The sequence below is a fragment of the Aethina tumida genome, chromosome 1 (genome assembly GCF_024364675.1).
Source record: "Aethina tumida isolate Nest 87 chromosome 1, icAetTumi1.1, whole genome shotgun sequence".
NCBI classification, from domain to species: Eukaryota; Metazoa; Arthropoda; class Insecta; order Coleoptera; family Nitidulidae; genus Aethina; species Aethina tumida.
Window position 1 is genome coordinate 956590 of NC_065435.1, and position 23689 is coordinate 980278.

Genomic DNA, 23689 nt, shown 5'->3' on the forward strand with positions numbered 1-23689 from the left:
TAATATTAAGTGTAAAAGTTTCCATCCTACAAACATAATTTCCAGGTGGATGATTCGGAGCTTCAGGATGAGCCTTTACAAATCCGTCTGATGGACCATGATACTTACTCAGCAAACGATGCAATTGGCAAAGTGTACCTTAATTTAAACCCTCTACTACTGCCAGCAGCAAGCCAGCTAAACAAGCATGGATTTAATGGTGACACCAACAGCAATCACGACAATGTGGGCAGTTCTGTTATGTCCGGGTGGATTCCAGTGTATGACACAATGCATGGGATTAGAGGAGAGGTGAACATTACCGTCAAAGTGGATCTCTTCTCAGATTTTAACAGATATCGGCAATCCTCGTGTGGAGTTCAGTTTTATTGCTGTAAGTATTCAATTTTAATCTTGCTTAGTGTCAGAGATTGACCATTTTTGTTTCAGCTCCAACTGTGCCCCAAGGATACTATGCTCAAGTCATCCACGGTTTCGTGGAGGAGTTAATAGTTGACGACGATCCAGAATACCAGTGGATCGACAAAATTCGAACGCCGAGAGCCTCGAACGAAGCGAGACAAACGTTATTTTTCAAGTTGTCCGGGGAGTTGCAACGAAAGATAGGTGTTAAAGCGATTAATTTGGGGGGTAACGCGGTCATTGGATACAATCAGCAGTTCGATTTGGAGGGAGAGTGTGGGGTTGTGGCCAGAGGAATCGGTACTGCTGTTACCTTAGTCAAAACTGTGGATATGCCGTGTGGAAGTGCCGTCTCAACGGTCGTTAATGATGAGAAAAATGATGAGTAAGTACTCTAAGGTAACTGTGTGCTTATTATTGGGTTTATGTTGCACAAAGGGGGAAATTGGGGGACTTATTTGGTACAATTTTTGAGGTGATGGGTGCTTTTTCCACCTTTATATTTTTCATGTTCTTTAATTGAGGGCTTCAAAGTAGAAGTAGATCAAGTCCAAACAAGTAATCTAATATCAAAATAAATCATTTATTATTAATAAATTTAAAGTAAATTCTTTAATTCACTATTGTTTTGAGTTCCTCAATTACTGTAGTAAGGGTGCTTTTTTACATTACTTCCTGCTTATATCTAAAGACAAAGGAGGGATTAGACAAAAGATTTTCAGAAATAATGATGTGTTCAATGACTTATTGAATTTTGATTAATCGCTTCTTCATTTCGATTTCAACACATTCAATAATGAATAAAATCTAATATTTTTTTTCTCAAGTTTCTCCTAAAGAAAATATAGCCTTTCAAATTGTTTTTTTCTCATATTTTCCTAACAAAAGTGATGCAAAAGTGTTTAAATTTAATATGTATTATCCTAAAATACATACCTACAAAAAAGAATAAATTTATGGAGGGCTTGAAATGTGAATAAAATGTATGATTATTAAATTAATAAAAAATATACTAAATGTATTTTTACATTCTTTAATTAACAAAACTAATTAAAAATACCTTATGATACCTACTTGGTTTTATATTCTATGAAAATTGTGTTAATTTCTTCATGTATTAAAACTGAAGTATCTGAAAAACGGTTGTGATAATCAAAATTAATCAAAAGTACTTTTTTTCTTTAAAATTATCCAAGAATATGAAGAGTTCTTAATAGTTTAAAAAATATTCATTGGTGTGGAAAATAGAGGCGACAATAAGGGGAAGGGGAGAAAAAGAAAACCATTATTTTTACATTTCAAGCCTTTATTTGATATGCTTCGGATTGTCCGATTTGGGTCAAATATGCACTGTTTTGTTCCATAATTTGTTGACATTGTAAAGGCTGTATTTACTTCAGGAATAACTCCTGAAAAAAGATATTTAGATTTTCTTTAATATTGGACCTAGTCCTACCTAGTACCAAATTTTGACCACCTCTTTTAGAAACACTTTGTATTTTAATTTTTATATATTGTATTATTTTATTTGTTATTAAAATTTAAACTTAATTTGTAAAAGTAGTACTTGTGTATTATATTTTTTTAATATTGAGATATTATTTATGTTTATTATCTTTCTGATTTTATTATTATAGACTGATCATTTGTAAACAATTTTTATATTTGAATATAGCTTACATTATTTATGTTGTCTTCATTATGGATATGGTAATGTTATATCTGTGTGTATGTGTTTTGTGTCAACTTTCAATTGAACTAAGAAAATACATCTTTGCATATTAATAGTTGGTTATTTTCTTGGTTCATCATGTATATATGTATATATATAATTAATACAAACATTTCTTTAACTATTACTTTGTTTTTTCTTCCCTTGCATGCAGTCGTGCACTTAACTATCTAAAATTCGTTGGCTGCGATAAAAGCTTTCGCTTAAATTCAGCGCCCGCTCACTCCAGTTTGTTGATACCTTTTCCCGCACCCGCCAAACCATTCCATCCAAAGATTTATGAAAGGAGCCTCGTGAAACCTAATTACAATTTCACCAGACATTTGTCGTACAACGAACACTTACGTTCCACTCAATCGAATCCGTCACTGAACGAACACACGCCGCTGAAAACTTTACTGAAACAAGAAGACAAACGTGGAACTCCGGGCCACGGAATCTCGCAGCGGTTCAAGAACTTGAAATACTCGTCGCAGAGTTCACTGTCGAAAAAAATGACCGCTCTTAAAGCGAAGCTGGGGGACACCGGCATCGGCGAAGAGACTGAGGAGTACTTGCCGATAGACGCGACGAAGAAGAGGAGCATGTTTAAGAAAACGCACAACGCTAACAACAGTGCGATGGCGGAACTGCTGGCCAGGTCCGTAATCCATGCTCACAATAGTCTGAGTTGCATTTTGGAGGTGCAAAACTCCCCACAACACACCGACTCCGAGTCGGAAACTCTTGACAAGTTGGAGCCTTTGGCGAACCTTCTCAGCAAATCCGAACCCGACATTATAAGTGATGACAACATCAGCGAACAACGGTCTTATTCTAGTTCAGATTCGACCAGTTCTGACTACGATTGCGAGTCCAACGATTTGAATCAGGATATTAATTATGACGAATTGGATACCATCAGCAATATTTTAAGTAACGTCGAACTGCTGGAAAGGGATAACCCAAAGGAGAAACTGAAGAAACAATATTCTATGCCCGCTTTGATGTCAAGAAGCGCCTCCGTAGACCAGGCTTATTCCAGACGAAACGTGTTTGCCTTCCCGGCTGACAGTGAAGACGATTTAAGTTTGAATTACGACGCAGAGTCTGAGTACTCGGAAATTATCCCTTGCGAAGCAGACATTATTGAGGACGTTAACCTAGATACAGCCGTGGATGCTGATCCAGAAGTAGCTGATGCGGAAACAGATGAGCCAAAATCTGTATTTGTTTTGGAGGAACAAGACGATCTAGATGACGAGGAGCCTGAGGCTGAAGTTAAAGAGCAGGTTGTCATGCCGTCTACTTCTAAAAAGGTTACTGCCATTATCCCCCCTGTGAATTTAGGCTCAACCATCAAACCCAAGGGGTTGGTTAAGACTGCAATGCAGACCATTCTGTTGGAAAAAGTAAATATTATTGGAACGTACACACCACCAACTTCACCAACCAGTCGGGTTCCACCAGAAAGCGTCAAACCACGCATGGTATACTCCCCTTTTACTAACAATACGAACAATGGACACATTAAGATGAAAAAGTCTTCAACAGCAGCATCATTTTCTAATTATTCAAGAAAGAATGAGACGGTTCTGGGGGTTCCCTTTACACACATTGTCAATTTAAAAACTGAACTAAAACGTCAACAGTCCCAACCGTGCCTTTCTGGCTCCCTTAAGTCATCTCGAAAGCCACCCCAACCCGAAGACGTAATTGTGAAGGCTCGACACAATTGTTTTTCGGACAGTGAACTGCACAAACACATTGTAGATGCGTTTATCAGCCAAAGCGACAAAAAAAGGAAAAAGTTCTTCAGCCTACTATTGAAAACTAGGAGTTACGAATCGTCTCTGGATAAACCTGATGAGCCCAAACACAAAAGGAAGTTTAGTTTGTTCCACCACAAAAGAAAGGGGAAGAGCACCGACGAAATAAACAACAAAAAACGGTTTAATTTCATAAAAAGAAACCGAAAGACATCCGAAAACGAAAACGAAACCAAAGAACATAAGAACATACTGTCGAAAATATTCAGCAAATCGGAAAAGAACGTGTCCAAGGCGGATTCGTTGAAACCATTACCGGAGGCTCCCCAATTGTCCACCCCCAATTTAACAATTACTAATCCCAACCTCCCCAAATCCGAGCTTGACAATACAAAAATTGAACCAAGCAATAATAACAGTAATGTGCAAGCGTGCTTAACCCTGAATAGGAATTCGTCGCCACTACCGGAACAACCGCAACAACAGTCGGGCAATGGTTACGCCACCCCCGAACAATCGGCTAAACCGGGACAATCTCCAGCCAAGCTAAATAATATGGCCATCATTCACCGGAGGTCATCTGATTCTGACCTGAGCATCACCCCAAAGGGTAAGTACCTGTTGAGTTGTGGTGCCTGTCTATATTTTATATTACCCTATAATTGTAATACTATTTTTGTAGTTGCTTGTTTTCTGATTATAGGTGTTTTTTTATCTATTACCAGTTTGCTGCTGTTGCTTCTGCTATAAATTTTAAAAGCATTAAGTAGGGTAATGTAAGATGTCCATAAATTTATACTAACAGAACGACATTAAAAATTATAAACAATACAAAAGATTCTCTACTTAGGACAAACCACACAAAATTTAACTGCCTCAGACACGTTTTAAATATGATCAATTTCTCTATTTTCTGTCAAAAGGATTTTTGAAGAAAAGTGAGTATAAGATGCTTGCGAAACTAATTGTTGCATCTTTGTGTGAATCTACATACCATATGTATATGGAGCGATAAAACAATACAAATTAACGGTTGTTTAAGTCACTCTAATTTATTGCTCCATATATTGTCGTAAATACATGGTACTCATTTAATGAAAACTTTTTTTCTGACAAAATAGGATTTTTAAGTAAAAGTGAGTATGAAACGTTGTCAAACTCTTTCATTATCCTTTGACACAGAGTATTGTCGACTTTACTTCAAATCTTTAGACGTTTTCTTTAAAACTACATCTAGTAACTCTAATTTAGCCTTCATGTAGACGCCTTCAATTACTGTTATCCTTTTCGGCTACTAATTGTAATTAAACAAAAAGTGTCCAATTTGATGATAATACACACACCACACTAAACAACATATCTTCAATATTTGGCCATGGATAATGTATACATTTTTGTAGCTGTTTACATAATGCAAAAAAGAAAACTTTTTGGAATCCAACTAGTTTTAATACCTAACATGTTTCAGTCGGGTAAGTTTTTTTTTGATATAGAAGTGACTAAAAACACTAGATCATAAAGTAGTACTAGAATAACAATTCTATACATGTTTGAACCTCATGGAAAACTAAAACAGAAGAAAGACATACAGATATTTTTGTTGTTTTATTTTGATTAGTAATCAGTTGAGGTTTTCTCATGTTTCTCATTGTGAGCACAACTTATATATTAAAAATAAAAGCGATAAATAAGGCTGAAAGTATCGCAGTAATTAACGTACAACTACTTGAAGGCATTTATTTTATACCCGTTCTATGTGTATGTATCATCTTTATTATTATTATTACTATTATTATTATTATTTTGTTCGATTTTGTGAATGAAATGTTCCACAGGAAACAGTTTAACAGGAAGCGACAGGTCAGGTGGTGGAGCAGGATGTTTTATGAGAAACAATGTCATTTTACGGTCGCAAATCCACCAGGAAAATTTTGACATGTTGGAATATCCCTTTCTTACCATGTCGAAGTTTCCTCCGGGATTTATTGTGCACATTGGTAAGTACCGATTTAAAAAAACAATAATTACGATTAACTGGAAACTTTATTTATCGCAATAACGCAAATAATCATCAACTAGTATCATAATATCTGGACTAATCAACTTGATCATAAAAGGCTTCGCCCTTTGGTCTCTGGCAAGCTTTATGTGACACGAAGCTACTTTCGGTAAAATTTTATGGGACAATATTAGATTTTCCATCAGATACTTTCTGGCATCTACTAGCGCTTTTACAAACCATTCTGTAAACATTGGCGTTCCACAAATAAATTCCAATGCATCTTTGCTATCCAAAATTTCTGCCAATTTTGTCATTCCCCTGTCGATCTTTGTCAAATCATTGGTAGGAAGAAGGGCCACGCTAAGACAGACGTGACAAGTGTCGATGAAACCTGGTGTCACCACCTCCCTGAAAACAATATGTTCGGCAGTTATACGAAGTGTTCCCAAAATAAATGGTCAAAATAATGAAGAAAGTTTTTCCCCTATATTTTCGTAATATTTGGTCCACCGGTGTTTAAATTTTGAACGTATTACCCTTAAATTCATACCTACAATTCAATGTAATAAATGCTTTCCATAATGATATAATAGTAGCATAAATTCTGGAGAGCTCTCCTTTTTTCCTCGCCCTAGTTTTAATGTTACGATTTAGTGTTAAATGGCTTCGATCCTCCCATTTAAAGGCTAAGGCTTTTGTGACCATTGTTGGAGTATCTATATTTGTTTGGGTTTCCATATCGAGGTTTATTGAAATGTTTCTCTAGTATGAGTGGCTAGCATCTTCAGACATCTAATGTGGTTCGTGTCTCTTTGACATCTGATTAACAACTTGGACAACTGATGAACGAGAAATTTCGTTCTGTTCAGTGACCGTTCTTATCTGCTTAGTAATTTTTGTGTTTCTGAACACTGGCGTCCATATTTTATCAAGTTTTAGTGTTTCTTCTTTTCTATTGGAATTATTTCTGTGTTTATGGACCTCAATTGCTTCCCTAACCATTCTAGTCTAATATGCACTTGTCAAGGTAAGCAGTGGTGTTTCAGAGAATTTTGTGTTGTGATTTCCATCCAACAGAGCATGTTCTGCCACAGCAGACTTGTCTGATTGTTTCTGTTCTTTAATTCTAGTTTTGTAGTACCGTAGTAGTATATTTTTCCTCAAGAGGAATGTGGCAAATCGCAGAAGCTGTTTGAAGGTCCCTCTTATCTTTGGCAAATCTGATACTTTATTGAATTCTTCTTGATGGAAATTACAATGAATTGTACGTATGTATTTTGGGATAATACCTACCAAATTTAAAGACAATTGGACCAAAGGTTATGAAAATATTAGAGAAAAACTATTTTTTATATTTAAATTTGAGGAGCATTATTGGACGTGTTTCCCCTGCTCCCTTAGAAACATTACACACATATAAATAACAACTAACTTGAAGTTAACTTACTGAGGGTTCTTGATCTCCGCAGAAAGTATTTTTATAACAGCCGGTTCCAAGTATGAATCGCTGTACCATTCCTTCTTGCCCCCAACAGTCGACAGGATCTCTCCCGGTTGGTCTCCGTCCATAAACTTGGACGCCAATCTCGGCTCGTTCACGATCATGTTTAAAAGCCTCAGCGCATAATGGGTGAAGTTTGGTATGCGAGGGTCTAACGGGATCAAAGGCTTGCGGAGTTCCTTCAGGAGTCCTTCGTATACTCCCGTGGTGTGGTACAAGTACATGGCTAGGTCTTTCAATTTGGGTACGTGGACTAACAATTCGATTCCTACCTCGCGTGTGGGGTCGCTTCCAATACAATTGATGAAGCCAAGCATTACTTCATCGACATTCCGAGATCTGCGTCTAAAGAAATACAAATCGTCTCTTACCTCGTCGTCGTCGTCGTCGAAGACGTCGCAGACGTCGTAGTTGTATATCGGTTCAGGGCTACAATTTGGTAAATTTCAAATATTGCCAGGCATTATTTTATATTCTTACCGTTCATAGTTGACCAGGTTGTAATTTGAAGCCATGGGGAAGGGTACATGAAAAAATTGTTTAGGAGTTTCTTGTCTAAATGTTTTAAAATGTCAATAGCATTGTTGTTGTAGTAACAGTAATTAACTGATGGTACCAACTGCAGACATACAATGGCTCTAAAAAACTTTGTTGCTGTCAATATCTATAGCAACAAAATAAAATGTTTCCTAAGTCTTAAAACGACTCCTTACATCATGTCCTTTTGAATATTTATAAAACATTTTTCATTTAAAATTTCTTGTTTCTCATGTTTTATATATAATTGATTTAAAATAAAAAGGATGAGAACTGTAGTATTAAAAAATAAACCAAGGAGTCAAAATACTACCTAGGTTTTTAATATTTTTTATTAATATTAAGTAGCATATCCATTATTTTTTATTACCTCTTGACGTCTTTTTTTCATAGAAACAAGGTTGTCAATCTCTTGCTTAAAAACAGAATTCCAAATATTATCACTAGCTTCAAACAATTCAATTGAGTTTTGAAATTTGCCTGAGTGAGCTTTTCTTATTTTAAGATCTATCATATTCCATAGATTTTATATGGGGTTTAGATCGGAACTTTGGGCTGACCACTGTATAAGTACTGTATATAAGTAGGTAGTTGGAAGCTTAAAAGTCTCCGAATGAGATAGTTTTATCTTATTTGAGAGATGACGTCGTCAATACAGTTATCAATCTTTTTTTAATTGTAAAAATAAAATACCAAATATATATAGAAACATAAAAGTCTTCGATTGTCACAGTTTTATCTTATTTGAGAGAAGAGGACAATGTAAATGCAGTTATCAAATTTTATTTAATTATAAAAATATAATAATACTAAATACATATAATTAAAACATAATTAAAATCTTAAGTCTTCAATTATTATAGTTTTAATTAATTATAAAAATAAAATACTAAATATATTCTTGAAATGTAGTCAGAAACTCAGACGAGAGACAGAAAGTCTTCGATTGTGATAGTTTTATCCCATATACATAAATAAAATATCCATCAAATAAATTAAATTTCGGTACATTTAATAACTGAAGAATAAGTTATTATTCCAAATTCTCTAGCAAATATTGCTTTAAGAGAATAACAGAATCGTCCAGTACATCATTAAATGTCTGATTCCAAATTGCTTCAGGTATATTTGTAGATAAATACGATCTGGATCTTTCATCTTCCGATAATTTTATATAGCACTGAATTACTGAAGCAACAATACCTCCATCTGGTTTAGTTACTAACGTTGCAACGGACTGTTTTAACGCATTTAGCATCCATGGAATGGTGATTGTCGTTTCACAAATATGCTCCAACCCCACACTGGTAGACAAGAACATCTTCAACGTGTTCATTCCAGTTCGAATTTCCCCTACGGTCTTGGACTTCAGGAGGATTATGCACACAGTTAAATAGCACGTGTCAATGAAGAACTTCGCCACACGTTCTCTAAAACAAATCCTAATATACACAAATATATTTGTGAATTGTAATTGAAAGGAAGTTTACCCAGGGTAGGTGATCAACGCCTCCAGTATTTTAAGACAGTCCTGTCGCAACACATACTCGTACTCCATTTTCGGGGTCCTCATTAAAATCGAATAGATACAACCTGGACGGTTCCTTTCGAAAAACATCCACTGCAGCGTCGGATCGATCACAATGACTTCCAGAAGCTGAAGGGCGTGGTGGGTGGTGCTCGCCTGTCGCATGTTTAGCTTGTTCATGAACAACGTCGGATAAACATTGTATATTTCGGCGATGATCCCTTCGTAGACGCCCTCGGTGTGGTAGAGGTACTTGGAGAGGTTCGGGTACGCAAGGTCTTCGGACACCATAATTATTCCTTCGCTGCGTGTCTCTGCACTGGCGATGCTCAATATGTAGTCGTAGATCGAATTTTCAATTATAGAGCCCATTTTGGTAATGTCCCATTGGTTCTCCTGAGTGTCGATCATCTTACTAAAATCAAAAATATTACTTATTATGTTACTTTTTACATAAACTGTTGTACGTACGTTTCTACTAATATTCACTATGGATTCGGAAAATTTATCAGTGCAGTAATAGTTTTGGTCTACCTATTGTTTAAACAGCTTTAACAGTTGTGAACATTTATAATAGTAATTAGTAATTTGATATTGACATGCGCTTAGACATTATTAATTGTAATATAAACAAATAGTTTCTTCTTATCATTATTTCGTTTGTTTTGATTATTTATTGTTAACAAATATTATAATCTTCTTGTTCTAAAGAATTTTAACATAATTTGCAACATGACTAAAACAAGAATGTATTTCAAAATTTAGTAGTTACATAACTGATTTTTTAACAAATTTTTTATGAAATGCATTAATTGAGTGAAACAAAGCATTTATTGTTCAAAACAGAAAGCTCAAATATTTACCCGAAGTCTAGGATTGGACGCGTTAACCTCCAATAGTTGGATAGCATAATTCGTGGTGCTTGGTTGGCTTATACCCAGGTACCTGTGAACAGGGTGGGGTACCATGTTACTAAATTATTATTTGTACAACACAACGCTTTTAAAATTCATGGTAAATCTAATGCATTTTTACTCATATACTTAAGTAGAATCGGAGAGTTCAGGAACATCTTCCAGAGTCCTCAATGCTTTTTCTACTTCACCCAAATTCATGGACTTGAGAAGTATGACACAAACTGTAAAGTAGCATGTGTCAATGAAAAATTACCCTTCGGACAACCTCAAATAAAACAATAGTTAAATATGTTTGTTTTTAAAAGAAAATATTTGTTACCCAGAATGGAGACCTAACATGTTCAAGATGCACCTTGGTTTGAACCCTCCCAAATATTTTTTCCTGGAGCCTAGGATTGGACACTACAACCTCTGAGAGTCGGATAACATACTGTGTGGTGCTGGGTTGGCTTATGTCCAGGTACTCGTAAAGAGGGAGGAGTAGTCTCTTAATATTTCTGAAATGATAGCTTCAAAGATACCTACGTGGATACAAGTACATGAAGAGTCGATTATCTGACTGGAGACGAATTGTCTATGCTCAAGGTGTAGTCGATAATGGATTTTTGAGAAATAGAAGCCAGTTTGAAGATCTCCCATCGGTTCTCCTGAATATCGACCATATTACTAAATTGTTGTTGGTTTAATCCGCTCGAAATATTTTTCCTGGAGCCTAGAATTGAACATGATAACTTGATTGATTTATGTCCAGGTACTCTTAAACAGGGCAGAATTGATAGCTTCATAGATACCCACGGAGATAAAAGTAGTAGTTGGTTTTTAGTATTTACTATGTTACTAAATTGTTATGGTATAAGACAACAATGAAGAGCTGCACGTCTGTCAGCCTTAAATAAAACATTACACACAATGGAGAATCAACCCTTCAAATACTTTTAAATAACTTCTTCATATTTCGTTGTGGGCACACTGATTAAAAGTGTATAGATGCATCCTGGTTTATTCTTCTCCAAAAACTTGCCCCGGAGTCTGGGATTAGAGAATAACTTCCAACAGTTGGAGTACAAGGATAAGCTTGCAAACGTAAGACCGTCCGACAGGAGACAAATTCCACTGTTGTAAATTGATGAATTAATAATGCTCAAGATGTAGACGTAGATCGACCACGTAGACCCATGGGTTATCTCTCATTGAATCCCCTGAGTACCCACCATGTCACTAAAACCAAAACTATTACTGTAAAAAATTAAGCTTTTTATTCGGGTTTGTAGATCGACATTGTTTGGAATTTCATGACGTTTCACCAGTACGAGGCATCTTCAAAGTTCTAATCTGGCTCATGTTTCTTTGACATCTGGCTGACAACTCAATGACAACTTAGATAACTTTCATATCTGGTTAGCGTTCACTAAACAGAATATCAGTTGTCATTTTGTTGTCAGTCTGATGTCAAAGAAACCCGAACCAGATCAGACCTCTGAAGATGCTGACCACTCGTGCTAGCGAAACGTCAGGAAATAATTCCAATCAATGTCGACCTACAAACCCAAACAAATACAGATATAAATTAAAACTATTACTGTTACGTTATATAAACTAATCTAGTTACTGTTTACTAATTTTTGAACATTTTATTTGTACAATAATAGTCTTAGTGCTCTTATTACTGAAACAAACAAACATTTACATGCGCTTACACATTATAATTTTAATAGATAGAAACAAGAATATGTTTTAGAATTTAATGATTACAAGAAAAAACATAAAATCCAATTATTTTATCAATGTTAACACAATTTAAATTAATTTAAACTAGCAATTCAGGTATTTACAAAGAGTCGGCATGACCGACTTTTATTAGCAAATATCTTCTGAATTGCTTCAAATGACATTCGATAATATTATCCAATTTTCCATTCCATATATCTTCGTGAACCATCTGGGGTAAATACAAAATCGATCTTTGATCCTCCGCCAACTTTAAATAGCACATTATTATGGTAGAAATAGTACCAGCTTCCGATTTCTTAAGAACTGTTGTTGTGGCACAAGACAGCGCTTCCAAAATCCATGGTAAAGTTAACTCGTTCTCGTTCACATGATCCGGTCCAACCGGAGAGTGCAGGAATGTCTTCAGAGTGCGCAGTGCCGTTTCTACTTCACCCAAGTCCTTGGACTTGAGAAGTGTGACGCAAAGTGTTAAGTACTTTGTGTCAATGAAGAACTTCGATACTGGCAACCTAAATCAAAACAAGAGTTGTATAATTTTACTTGTGAAACATAACATGTATTACCCAGTATGAAGAGCCAACGCGTCCAACACTTTCAAGCAGTCCCTGCGCAACAATCCCTCGAATTTCGTTGTGGGTTCTCTCATGAAAATTTGGTAGACGCATTCCGGTTTATTCCCCTCCAAAAATTTTTCCTGCAGTCTGCGATTGGTCACGATAACCTCCAACAGTTGAAGGGCATAGTGGGCGTTGCTTGCTAGGGTTAGGTTCAACGTACCATCGGCCAGGGCGGGGTAGATTTTGGTTATTTCGGATATGATGATATCATAGACGCCGTGGGTGTGATACAAGTACATGGAGAGGTTCGGAAACGCAAGACTATCGGACAGGAAACAAATTGCTCCGGTACGAGTCTCCGGATCGAGGACGCTCAAGATGTGATCGTAAACCGAGTTGAACTGCACATCCTCAAACTGGGTGACGTCCCATTGGGCGTCCAGTCCCTCAATCTTGTGGTCCCTAAAAATCACAGCGTTCAAATCAGTTAACCTATTGATCAAGCAGAACAATCAGAATGGATGGATGGTGTAAGATTATTATAGTGCCTGATACTGCTTGGAAACAATAAATATATATGAATTATATTAGAAACAGTGATTATTTAAATGTTATTTAAGTGCTCGTTTGTAGAATTATTTACTTACAATTTGTGTCTATAGCAACCCGGCGATTACTATCTATCGTATGTATTTCTAGTTTACTGCAAAATATTGAGTTTCATGTTGGTGTGTAAGATTAACGGTGATGGAAGTTAATAATAATAATAATAATTTAAATTAAATATCATACTTACCTTTCTTCTTCAAATAAGTTTACCCTGTAGAGGCAACAGGGTGCCATTTTCCCAACAATCTATGAACTAACTGACTTGTTGATTCCTGCCAACTGGATTGCATTTGATGTTAGAAGTACCACCCCAAACTACCAACTCAACAAATAAATTAACTAGACTCATTGCCCCCTATGATGTGTATGAAGAGATGTGAGAAAAATATAATTATTAAGAAAACCAATTAATATAAAATACTATTTTATTTCGTAAGTTCTTAACTAAATTAAATTAAATATAACTAAACATTAAAATGTAACTAATTGATATGGACCTATAACTATGACATCTACGAACACAACTTAATTTAAGTAACTTAAAATCTATTCTCTAAAAAAACTTAAATTTATTTCTAAAACTACATGTCATAGTGAGGCAAGGGACCGATGCTTCCGGGTGTGTAGAGCTAAAGAGAAAAATTAGTATTGTTAACATGAATTGACACTATCGACAATTATCCTTACGTGTGTCCTTGAGAAATCGCTGCTTAACTAAATTCCCTGGGTGGGGGCAGCAATTCTCCAGGAGGTGCGCCGTCGTTGGTGGGGAGTTCGCCGAACGGCTCGGGCGCCTCTGGTTCCGGTTCTATCTCGAACCTGTTGGGTTCGCCCGGATTGTATGGCGGCATGTTGTTGACGAAAATGGCGCCGCACGGGTTAAATATCGGCGCCGGGTAGTAAACCACGGGAGTCCCGTATCCGGGCTCCTGCGCCACCACCCTCTGGTTCGGCGCATGTTGAACCGGGTTGAGTGGATTGGGCGGATTGGGCGGAACGGCCTCCGGCTGCTGGTTGCGGTGTCTTCGGCCGCGATGACGATGGCGGTGGCGTCTGGGGCTGTGAACCCGCGCCGGCTGCGGCAACATCACCGGGGTGCTGACCACCACGAACAACCACGCGGGTTGCGGCACGAACACGTGGCTGTAATTTGCCATGGGGCTGGCTTCGTAGGGTTGTTGAATGTGAGCGGACATGTCGATCGACTGACTGGCTTCACCAAGCTTTGAACGAACGCCCTTCTCTTAGCGTAATTCTCATGTAGGACGAGTTGAGGAATATTGTGCGCCAAATTTAAATTTATTGAATGTCAATTTCTTAATAATATCAGTTAATTATTAACATTAACATCAAATTAAATCTTTTATTTAGTAATTAAACAATTTTGTAATAAAACATTTTTTCCTCAATCACATCTCGTTCTGTTGTCGAAGTTTAAAAATCAAACGACAGATGGTTCTCAATTCCCCACTGTAAACCATATGTTCCATAGACAATAAATAATAAAATTAAAGAATTAAATATTTCATGACCTCAACTTCTATAAACAATTTTGTCTTAGGCGGTGCAGTAAGTGCGAGGTCAGTAAAACTTCTCGAACGGATTACAAACGTAGAAGAGCCCGAGTCACGTGACACCTGGTGGTCGGAACTTAGAATGGAGATAAGGTCACACGCAAGGAGTTTGAATTGTAACGCTGTTCTAGGATATTCTGAAACGACCAGCATTTGGTGAGGGTGTTTAATAATCTAATGTATGACGGTTATTGTTATTGTTATTTTCAGCGATGATGTTTGTGTATTAAGTGCAACGGGCACAGCTGCAATAATAGGTTTCGTCTACGTTGATGAAGTTGAGGACTCAATTGGCAATTTACCTGTGATACCAAAGCCCCATGTTTTACCAAAAAATATCATGACAACTTCACTAGATAGGAATATTGAGAAAGATAAACCCACTACTAAAGAAGAAAAGGTAGATAAATACAGTGTGAGTGTTTTGAAGTAAAAAATTATTCTATCAAATACAGAGAAGAAGCTTCGAACCATGAATATTTGGTTTGTAGACGATGTTGATGCATGTCCCCACGTGGGCTTACCCCACGATTTTCTACGCTTTGGATTGTAGTAGTGTATCCACTTTTTATCGTCAGTCACCATATGGTGCAAAAAACCTTTTATTTTCTTGATCAAGTAATTCCTCCAATTATCCATCTTCAAATTTTTTCAATACGTCAGAACGTCCTTTGTTCTCAAGTTCAAAATCATTATTTTTAAAGCGTCGAAACCAGATTCTGCATGTCGTATCCGACAGAGCATTGTCACTGCAAGAATTCTGTGTCCTTCAGCTGCTTGAATAAAAAAGTGCAAATACTCTTTATTTGGCACATCTTCAACCAATAAAAATTCCTTTGTTTACACTAAAGTGAACTAGTACACACTGAAATTTAAAGCTACAGTACTTCCTGGCATGTGTGTTACCATTCTAAATTTCATGCACAAAACACTGCTACTCTACAAACAACTTCCACCCTCTTTGGCATACTGAAATTACTGAACGAATAAATTCTTGATCTATAGCTCACCATTCTTCTCTAGAAGCATTCTCTTCTTTATTTCTATATGTTAAATATATAAAAAGTAAATAAAATAAATTTAAAATACTGACCATCTAGAGCTGCAAATATTCAAATAATATATTACTGGTTAAAATAAAACATATTCAAAATATTTTTAAATCTATGTGTATGTATAAACCAAAAATGTATTGTAATAATTTTAGGCGAACAAAACTTTGTTTGAGAGCCCAGAACACATTCTCCATCAGATCAACACTCCCCCATGTTCAATTACTCATCTTCCCTACGAATCCAATAACGTGTCAGTCAGGTCCAGCGGATTTAAATGCGGCTCCTGCTTGTACGTATAAATTGGTGTCGCCTCAACTTATACTTATATCTCCCACGCATAATTTGTAGGAAAGCTAAAGTTCCCGACATTTTACTATCGACCATTGAGCCTCCGGACAACTTACCGATAATAGGGCGGGGCTGTTTTGTTGAGTCCACCCTGTGCAGACAATTAAAGGATGTACGAGGAGAGTCTATTGCAAAGGACATATCAGATGGTTTGCCGTTTCTCGAGTATGAACTTCACAGATTACTTATAAACAAACTAAAAATCAAGGGCATGAATTCGATATTTGGGTTGAAGATTAAAATATCGGTAGGGGAAAGAATGTTGACAGGTATTGCCACGGGCACTGCGTTGTTCTTGGCCCCCCTGCCCACGCCCAACATACCAAAAATCGTGTCGGACCGTGACGACAAGAAAATTAGTGATCTCCAAAAAGAACTGCACGAAACGGTTCGGAAGAACAGAGACATATATCAGTTAAAAGGAGTGGATGAGATTTCCAACGGTCGGACCTCAGACAATGAAGACTCAGAAGATGAGCCGTCTTCTTTGGATTTGTCCTTGGGCAACAAAGATTGTTGTGTGCTGGAGGTGGGTAAAAGGTTGTCATCAAACGGTCTGGTTTCAATTTGTATTGTTCACAGGTGGACGATCCCCAGGACGAAGAAATCATAAACTTATTGGTGGAAAGACCCCCACCGGAAGGGTTTCACGTGGTGAACACGGAAACTGTTCCGGGATTGGAGGACCTGGAAATCGTTAAGAACTTACAAATGTTCACACAAATCTATAGAGTTAAGATACAGCCGCAGTTCAATTTAAACCAACATTTCAGGCGACTGTTGGAGTCGGTTTATTTTAAACTTAGAAGGATGGTTCCTTGTGCCTTATGTGATTTAGAATTTAGGATAGATCTACCGGAACCAGATGAAATACAACTATGTGTGATTGGTGAATATAAGTCTGTTACTAATTCAGGCGGTTATAAAATGTTTATTTATTTTTAGGTATGGCTTTAGGATTAGGGAAGACTTGTAGGAAAATAAAACCTGTAACGAGGCGTGTGGGTAAGTCAAAGTTATCAATATCTTTAATTTCAATTCAATGAATCAACAATTGTGGTTTGTAGAAGATGATCTAATATTTAAATTGGACGAAGATCAAATAAGTGAAATCAACAATAGTGTTCAAACAAATCAAACCTTTTTAAGTACCCAATCATTAAAGAACAAACAGAGATCACCATCAAAAAGTAGAACACAGTCGGTCAAACAAAGACATGTAAGTACTAAAGATTGTTATAATCTTTGGCGTAATATTATAGATCTCCTTATGTTTATTTAGATACCATACAAAGAACGACATGGCGTAGACATCACTCCTCTGTCGTACGTTCCTGGGGGAAAGATCGAACGTTATTTAGGCAATCTAAACTTTTTCTTTATCAGAGAAACCACATCTATAAGAGAAGTAAAATCTATAAAATACGATTTAGAACATTTTCAAATGGAATTTATTTATTTTAGGAAGGAGGTTTAAGTGGATTCATACATAGTTTTATGACGGAGGTGCTAGCAATCGTGAGGGCACATGTAACAGCCCTGGGAGGTAACGCCCTTGTTGCCTATTTCATGACTGAATGTGTCCTCAATTATAGTCTCTACAAGAACCAGGTGAGTAAATATTCTAAATTTACTTCCTTCCCTGCAACTTATCAAAATATATTAAAATATAAGTTGTTCTACTTGATGTAATGGTTAAGTCTTTCAAGACCATTGATTAAGTATCTATATCTAACAGTGCATGTTCAACTATAGCAGATTTGTCTGCTTGACATCCCCTCTGCATGCCTTCCTTCTATAAGCTTATTCAATTCTTCTTGAAGTGTATTGGCCTATGTCGGCAAAATTATAACTCGAATCTCTGGAAGAGTATTAGAGCGGGGTTGATGGTTCTAAAACTGCCGTTTTAGTATGTCTCATGTATTTTGTAACGTTGTAAGGTTTCAATACTCAACGTTTAGAGCGTCAATAAAAACAAAGTTCTCACTGATAGCTGTGTGGTAGACCTGTCTATCACTCCTTGGACTGAAGTAGACTCAGTATGATGAAATCAAATACACAACGAGAAATAACACTTCGTGCAACATTGAGTCTACTTGGAACCTCGATCTGGTTGACTCTAAATTCCAACATTCCAACTGGTATAATTCTCTCATCTGTAGTTAATTTACGTCTAGGCATAAATTTAGAAACTCATAAAGTTTTTTTCCTCATCTTTTTTGTCGAATTTCATAAGTTATTAAAAAAGTTTGAACAATAAAAAGTTTAATATCCCCAACATTTTAACATGAATTTATATAAACATTAGAAATTAAACGGGAACATAAAAGTATTGTATTTATTAGTTTTTTAATGTAGTCATCATCGCAGACGACACGTATAATACATCATTTCTTGACAACTTACGGGATTTAAACTGTCTAAAACGTATTTCCTTGTGCAACATGACATTTTTATTACATTTAAAATGCATAATTCGCCTATCATTCATAAACCAATCCAACTGTCGGTGGATGTACACAGTTATATTAAAATTAACATTTTTCTTTTTTTTTTCAGGGACAATGCCTCATCAATGTGGGTGGAGATGTAGTTTTTGTTTCTTACTTTAAAGAAGACACATAATTGTTTCTGTTACTTTTTATTTAATTTTGTTACGACGGACCTTTTTATATTAAACATTTCCTTTTAAATAATTGGATGATGTACTTAAAATGTGCCATTGTACTTTGTTTATTTGGACCAAGGATTGACTTTTGCTCAATTTATCTTGCCAAACTTTTAGATTTTAAATATAAAAAGGCCGACACCTTATTTTGTATTGTTTATATAGTATTTTTTATGTTTTGTTTAAACCAAGTACTTATTGTTTTTAGTGAGTTTTATATCAGGGTTTTTGTGTTCTAATTGTTACTGTGCATTTCTTTTTCATTTTTTTATTTAAGGCTAGAAACGTTTATGTGGTGCAATAAATAAATTAATAAACAACCAGACAATCTGAATGTAATTAGTGTAAACGAAATGCACAGTTATACAATTGTTGCTCAATTTTATTCGTTTATATACATACATATATTTATCTTGGTTTGTTGTTAAATTAACTATTGTTTATATTTATTATGAATTATTCATGAAATACCTCACAAAATTCACTACCCTTTAAATATTTATATATAATCAATCAGTTGCAATAATTAATAAATAAATAAAGCATTGTTAAAGAAATGAACATCACTATTATGCTACATCAACGAAATCGATCAGTTCTTAAAAAATATAATTTTAAAGTAATTTCAGTGCTAGGGACAATGAGAATTGAATCAGTCTATTTTTATATAATAGTAAATTTTAAGGAACAAACTTAAAATAAATAGATTAAGTGCAATATTGAGTGAGATTTGATAAATAAATTAAGACGTGTATTTCATGAATGGAAACTCAAAATATCGAGTTCATTTCTATATTAATGAAAGTTCATATTATCGTTAACTAGTTGTATGGAGGAATTTAAAGTTCACACAATAAATCTTGCTATTAAAATGTTTCAAATAAATTCCTCAAATAAAAATTTCGGATTGAATGAGTGTTTTATTTTATATCACTTCCTTTGTAGTGAAGTCGTTAAAAGGTAAGTAAATTGTCTTTTTTAAAGTTGTTAATGGGCTTAAATTAAAATAAAACTCTTGCTATTTATAAATATATTATTATTATTTGTAACATTTTCATAATTCAGACAGAAACAAATTCTATAGACAGTAATATTGCATTTAAAATATGACTTTGTGTGAAATAAATTCAACCTACATTCCTCCTACAGTTTGCTAAAGAAATAGAATTAAATGGATTTTGAAATACCCCAACTACAATTCTACAAATTGTAATGGTCACCACGTCCGAAATGATTTGTAAGGAAAAGTCATATTTTAAACAAGCGTGAATTTCCCAAACAGTAACGTTACTTTGAACAACATATATAAGATAACTGAACACAAATATCATGTATATATATAGTGGTATTATGAGAAGAAGCCTTATTGGAACCCATTAATGTTTAATATCCAAGTCGTCGCCCGAATCTCAAGAAAACGTGGTCGACATCCTGCCTCTTCTTCTCCACTTGCCCTGGGGCATTTCTTTCGTCGAAGTGATCTGTAAGAAACAAAGAGGAGTTGAGTTGAGTTATAGAAACGCACCCCAAGTCTAAGACCGGACTTACATTCGGCCTGGTTGTTCTGGACTTCACTGATGGCCTGCTCGATGGCATAGCACAGCTGACGTAAATTCGGAGCGACCTCCAAATTGTTTGGAGGACAGCTGATGACGGAAGCTGTGGACGTTGAGCAGGAAAGGAAAACGGACACTACTCCAAGCACGAAAATGGCGAATGTGTGTTGCTGCATTCTACAAACAAAGCCGATTTTAATCGGGATTTTTGCAGCGCGAGCACAAAGATAACTAATACAAGATAAACCGCACGAATGCATGATCGACGATTATTAGTTCAAACAATCGCTCGAAAATAAAATAATTCAGTTTTAATTGGAAGCCTCGGCAAATTATCGGCGACATGTTCGAAATCCTCTTAGGTAAACTGTTTAAACAAAACGTACATTTCATCGGTCGCAAACTATTGCAAATCCACGTTTTCATGATGTCTTTGTCACGTAGAACAAATTAATGTCACAGAGCTGAAATAATACTGCATTTATCGTTATATAAACTGATTGTATTGTATAACGGGATGGACAAATCTCCTGGATTACTTGTTGCAAGTAATCGGTAATCGCATACTCTGCGTTTCACCAGCTGCACCATCGAGTTCGTGATTAATGTAATTTGATTTTAAAAAACGGAATTTCAGAACGAATTTTCACGAAATCTTGTTATAAACATGAAAGAAATATTATATTCTACTTTCGCAATTACAATTTAAAACATAATGAGAGACAGATATGCATCTGCTGCAGGCTGCTTCCTTTAACGAGGCCAATTTAGAGAAATAATGATTTTAAAAACGCGATTATTGAGACAGTAAGGAACGGGTACATAGTAACATACTTTGTACACAGATATACACTGTAGTTAATGGACTAATATAGAGGCTATGAAAATTACCACAACAGATTAATTAGAGCTCTTTGATTTGTGTGTGTGTGTGTCAGGTAATTGAAACATCGGTTGGCATCATTGACATATTGGTCCAATAATTCTTTTCCAAACAGTTCAAATTTACCAACTCCATAAAATTTTAACGTTTAGCAAAAGCGACATTGGACGATAGAATTTTATGATTAAGTTGGAGCTTTTACTGCGTCTAATGGCAAACTTTCGTACTGTTATCTGAATGTTGCATAAGAAAATTACGCTTCACCCATAAGAAATCAGCCGGGAATTCTATTTACATGCGTCCGTGAGTTCAGGACATAAAAATAAATCTTGATGTCGAGTCGGAGGAGCTCGGATTAATTGTTCCGCAAAATGATTACTCGTTCAACAAGTTAATAGATAAAAATTGTCAATTAATCGGTCTGGAAAATCTTTTTGATCTCGGATTAATTTAAATAACGATTTAAATTATAATTTTACACATATTTTCGTTGTAATTAAAGCGTATTCAAACAGATTTCAGTATCAGTTAGCAAATTAACATTTTACATGTTAATATTATTCGGTCTTCAAAGCATACATTGTGAAAGTTTAATACAACTTTTACTTGATTTTTCTGTGTGAGCTTAATTAATTATAAATTAAACGTGTTCGCAGTATTTATTTTAGACAAAATACTGCTTTAATGAACCTTTTTTTATTAAAAAAATTATCTTTTCTATTTGCTTTTAAAAATAAACTTTGATCAAACATTAAAGTAAATATCTGTGTTGTTTTTAATACATACATTATTTATAACATAAAAAAAATATTATTATTCAATTTATCAATCAAAAGACTGAAACTTCTCTTAAATATAATCCAAAACTCTCTGAGATTATAAAAATATTAAAATAATTAATAAAATCAATTTAAAAAATATATTTTTTATATTGAAATTTATTGGAGTAAAAACAGTAACTAAATATTTTATTATAAACGTCTTCAACGATGTATTCTTCTAAAACAAGTTGCCATAGACAAATGTAGGAAAAATAAAACAATATATTACTAAAATAAAAAGTTGGAAGACACAATATAAAATAAATATAATCAATATTATTTTATTTTTATTCAAATATTAATATTTTAATTTGAAATTTATTAAATTCACATAAGTGATTATAAACGTCTCTTAAGATGCTTAACAAATAAAATATATTCAATATTTATTTCTATTCAAAATATTAATATTTTAGTTTGAAATTTATTAAGTATTAAGCAAAATCATATACATTATTATAAACGTCTCTTAAGTAATAACAAAAAATATTAACAATATATGATTAAAATAAAAATATAAGAAAACAACAACAAAACAACTTAAAATATTTCTATGTATTTTGATTTCAAATTTATTAGAATAAAAACGAAAATAACATATTTTATTAAAATGTATTTAAAAAAAAGTTGCCATATGTTACTAAAAGTTACAGTATGTAACTAAAATAAACATGTTATAATATTTTGAAAATTTATTTGAGCAAACAATTTTATGTTAAAATAAGTAGAAAAATATAAAAATATAATAATTAACATAAATAAATTAAATGTGGTTTGGTTATTTTAAAAAACTGTATCTACACAAGTCCAAGTTGTCTATACAAGCAACTGTTACATGTATACAAGAAAAAATGAAATGAGTGCATAAAAACAAACCGACAAAGTCGGATATGCAATTTGAAACATCTGCTTGTTAACCATCACTGTGAGATAATATTTGCATACATTAATAGGAAGGACACTATAAAAAAACTAATAATAAAAAAATAAATAAATAAAACAGGATAAAAATTACAATAATACATAAAGTCTTAAAATGTTTCACTTACATGGTAGTTTGGTGGTTGAACTGTTATGTGAACTACAGAGGAAAATTTTCGCAACAATATGCCGTATCTGGTCCCTCTGGCTCTTTTATATGTTCCAGTGGCGCTAGAACAACGCGTTCTTGTCCACCCCTACTCTATGCGCGTGGGATTTTATTTTAGCGATGTAAGAACCAATTAGAACACTCTATCATATGCAGATAATTTATCCATTGGCTAACAGGTAACATGCTGTTTTTATTAAAATTTCCGAGGACTGTTTACTCAAATAATCGATTTATTTTTAAATTTGCTCTAATGGAACGGACAAAACATCAAAAACTAAGTGTGCAATTGAAATTCGAAATCAGTTAGTTGTGACAACGCTTTATTTTATTCAATAAATAGAAGTAAAAAACTATAATTGCAGAGTTGGAATTTTGGTGGATGCGTCGATTCACGTCCCAAACAAAAAACTTGTGAGTGTGTGTGAAT

General features: G+C 34.8%; 5 protein-coding genes and 1 long non-coding RNA gene across 14 annotated transcripts in view; 1 reads left to right on the forward strand and 5 right to left on the reverse strand.

The window, feature by feature from the left end:
• Window positions 1-19821, forward strand: part of LOC109594712 (C2 domain-containing protein 5) — a 32490-nt gene extending 12669 nt beyond the window's left edge. For 5 of the 6 annotated variants that reach the window (XM_049970419.1, XM_049970423.1, XM_049970421.1 and 2 more), the window contains 14 exons: window positions 46-373; window positions 430-787; window positions 2289-4492; window positions 5718-5879; window positions 14826-14994; window positions 15049-15253; window positions 16046-16182; window positions 16242-16770; window positions 16824-17130; window positions 17187-17246; window positions 17309-17460; window positions 17524-17649; window positions 17706-17852; window positions 18801-19821. In XM_049970419.1, the coding sequence (XP_049826376.1) occupies window positions 46-373; window positions 430-787; window positions 2289-4492; window positions 5718-5879; window positions 14826-14994; window positions 15049-15253; window positions 16046-16182; window positions 16242-16770; window positions 16824-17130; window positions 17187-17246; window positions 17309-17460; window positions 17524-17649; window positions 17706-17852; window positions 18801-18866 (4950 nt within the window). In that variant the 3' untranslated portion in view covers window positions 18867-19821. The remainder of the gene's footprint in view (window positions 1-45; window positions 374-429; window positions 788-2288; window positions 4493-5717; window positions 5880-14825; window positions 14995-15048; window positions 15254-16045; window positions 16183-16241; window positions 16771-16823; window positions 17131-17186; window positions 17247-17308; window positions 17461-17523; window positions 17650-17705; window positions 17853-18800) is intronic. The other variant, XM_049970424.1, reaches the window with a different exon arrangement.
• Window positions 5907-7933, reverse strand: LOC126266450 (uncharacterized). Of its 2 annotated transcripts, XM_049970438.1 has the most exons (4): window positions 7866-7907; window positions 7757-7814; window positions 7332-7704; window positions 5907-6292 (listed from the first exon to the last, which is right to left on the reverse strand). In XM_049970438.1, exons 3-4 carry the CDS (start codon window positions 7700-7702, stop codon window positions 5926-5928), a joined length of 738 nt encoding a protein of 245 aa, XP_049826395.1. In that variant the 5' UTR covers window positions 7703-7704; window positions 7757-7814; window positions 7866-7907; the 3' UTR covers window positions 5907-5925. The 2 variants fall into 2 exon arrangements, with proteins under 2 accessions (XP_049826395.1, XP_049826394.1); XM_049970437.1 differs by having other exon boundaries at window positions 7332-7814; window positions 7866-7933.
• On the reverse strand, window positions 8856-10480 carry LOC126266449 (CCR4-NOT transcription complex subunit 9-like). 3 transcript variants are annotated; one of them, XM_049970435.1, is made up of 3 exons: window positions 10314-10480; window positions 9413-9865; window positions 8856-9352 (listed from the first exon to the last, which is right to left on the reverse strand). In XM_049970435.1, exons 1-3 carry the CDS (start codon window positions 10358-10360, stop codon window positions 8956-8958), a joined length of 897 nt encoding a protein of 298 aa, XP_049826392.1. In that variant the 5' UTR covers window positions 10361-10480; the 3' UTR covers window positions 8856-8955. The 3 variants fall into 3 exon arrangements, with proteins under 3 accessions (XP_049826392.1, XP_049826391.1, XP_049826393.1); XM_049970434.1 differs by having other exon boundaries at window positions 8856-9364; XM_049970436.1 differs by having other exon boundaries at window positions 8856-9364; window positions 9922-10326.
• Window positions 12110-13218, reverse strand: LOC126266452 (CCR4-NOT transcription complex subunit 9-like). The gene is made up of 2 exons (XM_049970440.1): window positions 12662-13218; window positions 12110-12607 (listed from the first exon to the last, which is right to left on the reverse strand). The coding sequence occupies exons 1-2, from the start codon at window positions 12952-12954 to the stop codon at window positions 12196-12198; spliced, it is 705 nt and encodes a 234-aa protein (XP_049826397.1). The 5' UTR covers window positions 12955-13218; the 3' UTR covers window positions 12110-12195.
• On the reverse strand, window positions 13462-14796 carry LOC126266453 (uncharacterized). Its single transcript, XM_049970441.1, has 2 exons — window positions 13952-14796; window positions 13462-13893 (listed from the first exon to the last, which is right to left on the reverse strand). The coding sequence occupies exon 1, from the start codon at window positions 14458-14460 to the stop codon at window positions 13975-13977; it is 486 nt and encodes a 161-aa protein (XP_049826398.1). The 5' UTR covers window positions 14461-14796; the 3' UTR covers window positions 13462-13893; window positions 13952-13974.
• A 103-nt stretch (window positions 19822-19924) lies between the features above and the next one.
• LOC109594720 (uncharacterized) lies at window positions 19925-23267 on the reverse strand. The gene is made up of 3 exons (XR_002191259.2): window positions 23219-23267; window positions 20458-20642; window positions 19925-20390 (listed from the first exon to the last, which is right to left on the reverse strand). It is a non-coding gene; the product is annotated as an uncharacterized LOC109594720 (long non-coding RNA).
• Window positions 23268-23689: the final 422 nt, after the last annotated feature.

Excerpts from the sequence above, each read along its gene's own strand:
- LOC126266450 (XM_049970437.1), bottom strand. The coding sequence starts at position 7,900 with ATGGCTTCAAATTACAACCTGGTCAACTATGAACG. Across the intron at positions 7,815-7,865 it reads AACCTGGTCAACTATGAACG|CCCTGAACCGATATACAACT; the intron begins GTAAGAATATAA and ends ACCAAATTGTAG. Across the intron at positions 6,293-7,331 it reads GCGGAGATCAAGAACCCTCA|GGAGGTGGTGACACCAGGTT; the intron begins GTAAGTTAACTT and ends TATTGTTTTCAG.
- LOC126266449 (XM_049970434.1), bottom strand. The coding sequence starts at position 10,360 with ATGCTATCCAACTATTGGAGGTTAACGCGTCCAATCCTAGACTTCGG. Across the intron at positions 9,866-10,313 it reads CGTCCAATCCTAGACTTCGG|TAAGATGATCGACACTCAGG; the intron begins GTAAATATTTGA and ends TTTTGATTTTAG. Across the intron at positions 9,365-9,412 it reads GCGTTGATCACCTACCCTGG|GATTTGTTTTAGAGAACGTG; the intron begins GTAAACTTCCTT and ends TGTGTATATTAG.
- LOC126266452 (XM_049970440.1), bottom strand. The coding sequence starts at position 12,954 with ATGTACTTGTATCACACCCACGGCGTCTATGATATCATCATATCCGAA. Across the intron at positions 12,608-12,661 it reads GCGTTGGCTCTTCATACTGG|GTTGCCAGTATCGAAGTTCT; the intron begins GTAATACATGTT and ends GTTTTGATTTAG.
- LOC126266453 (XM_049970441.1), bottom strand. The coding sequence starts at position 14,460 with ATGTCCGCTCACATTCAACAACCCTACGAAGCCAGCCCCATGGCAAAT.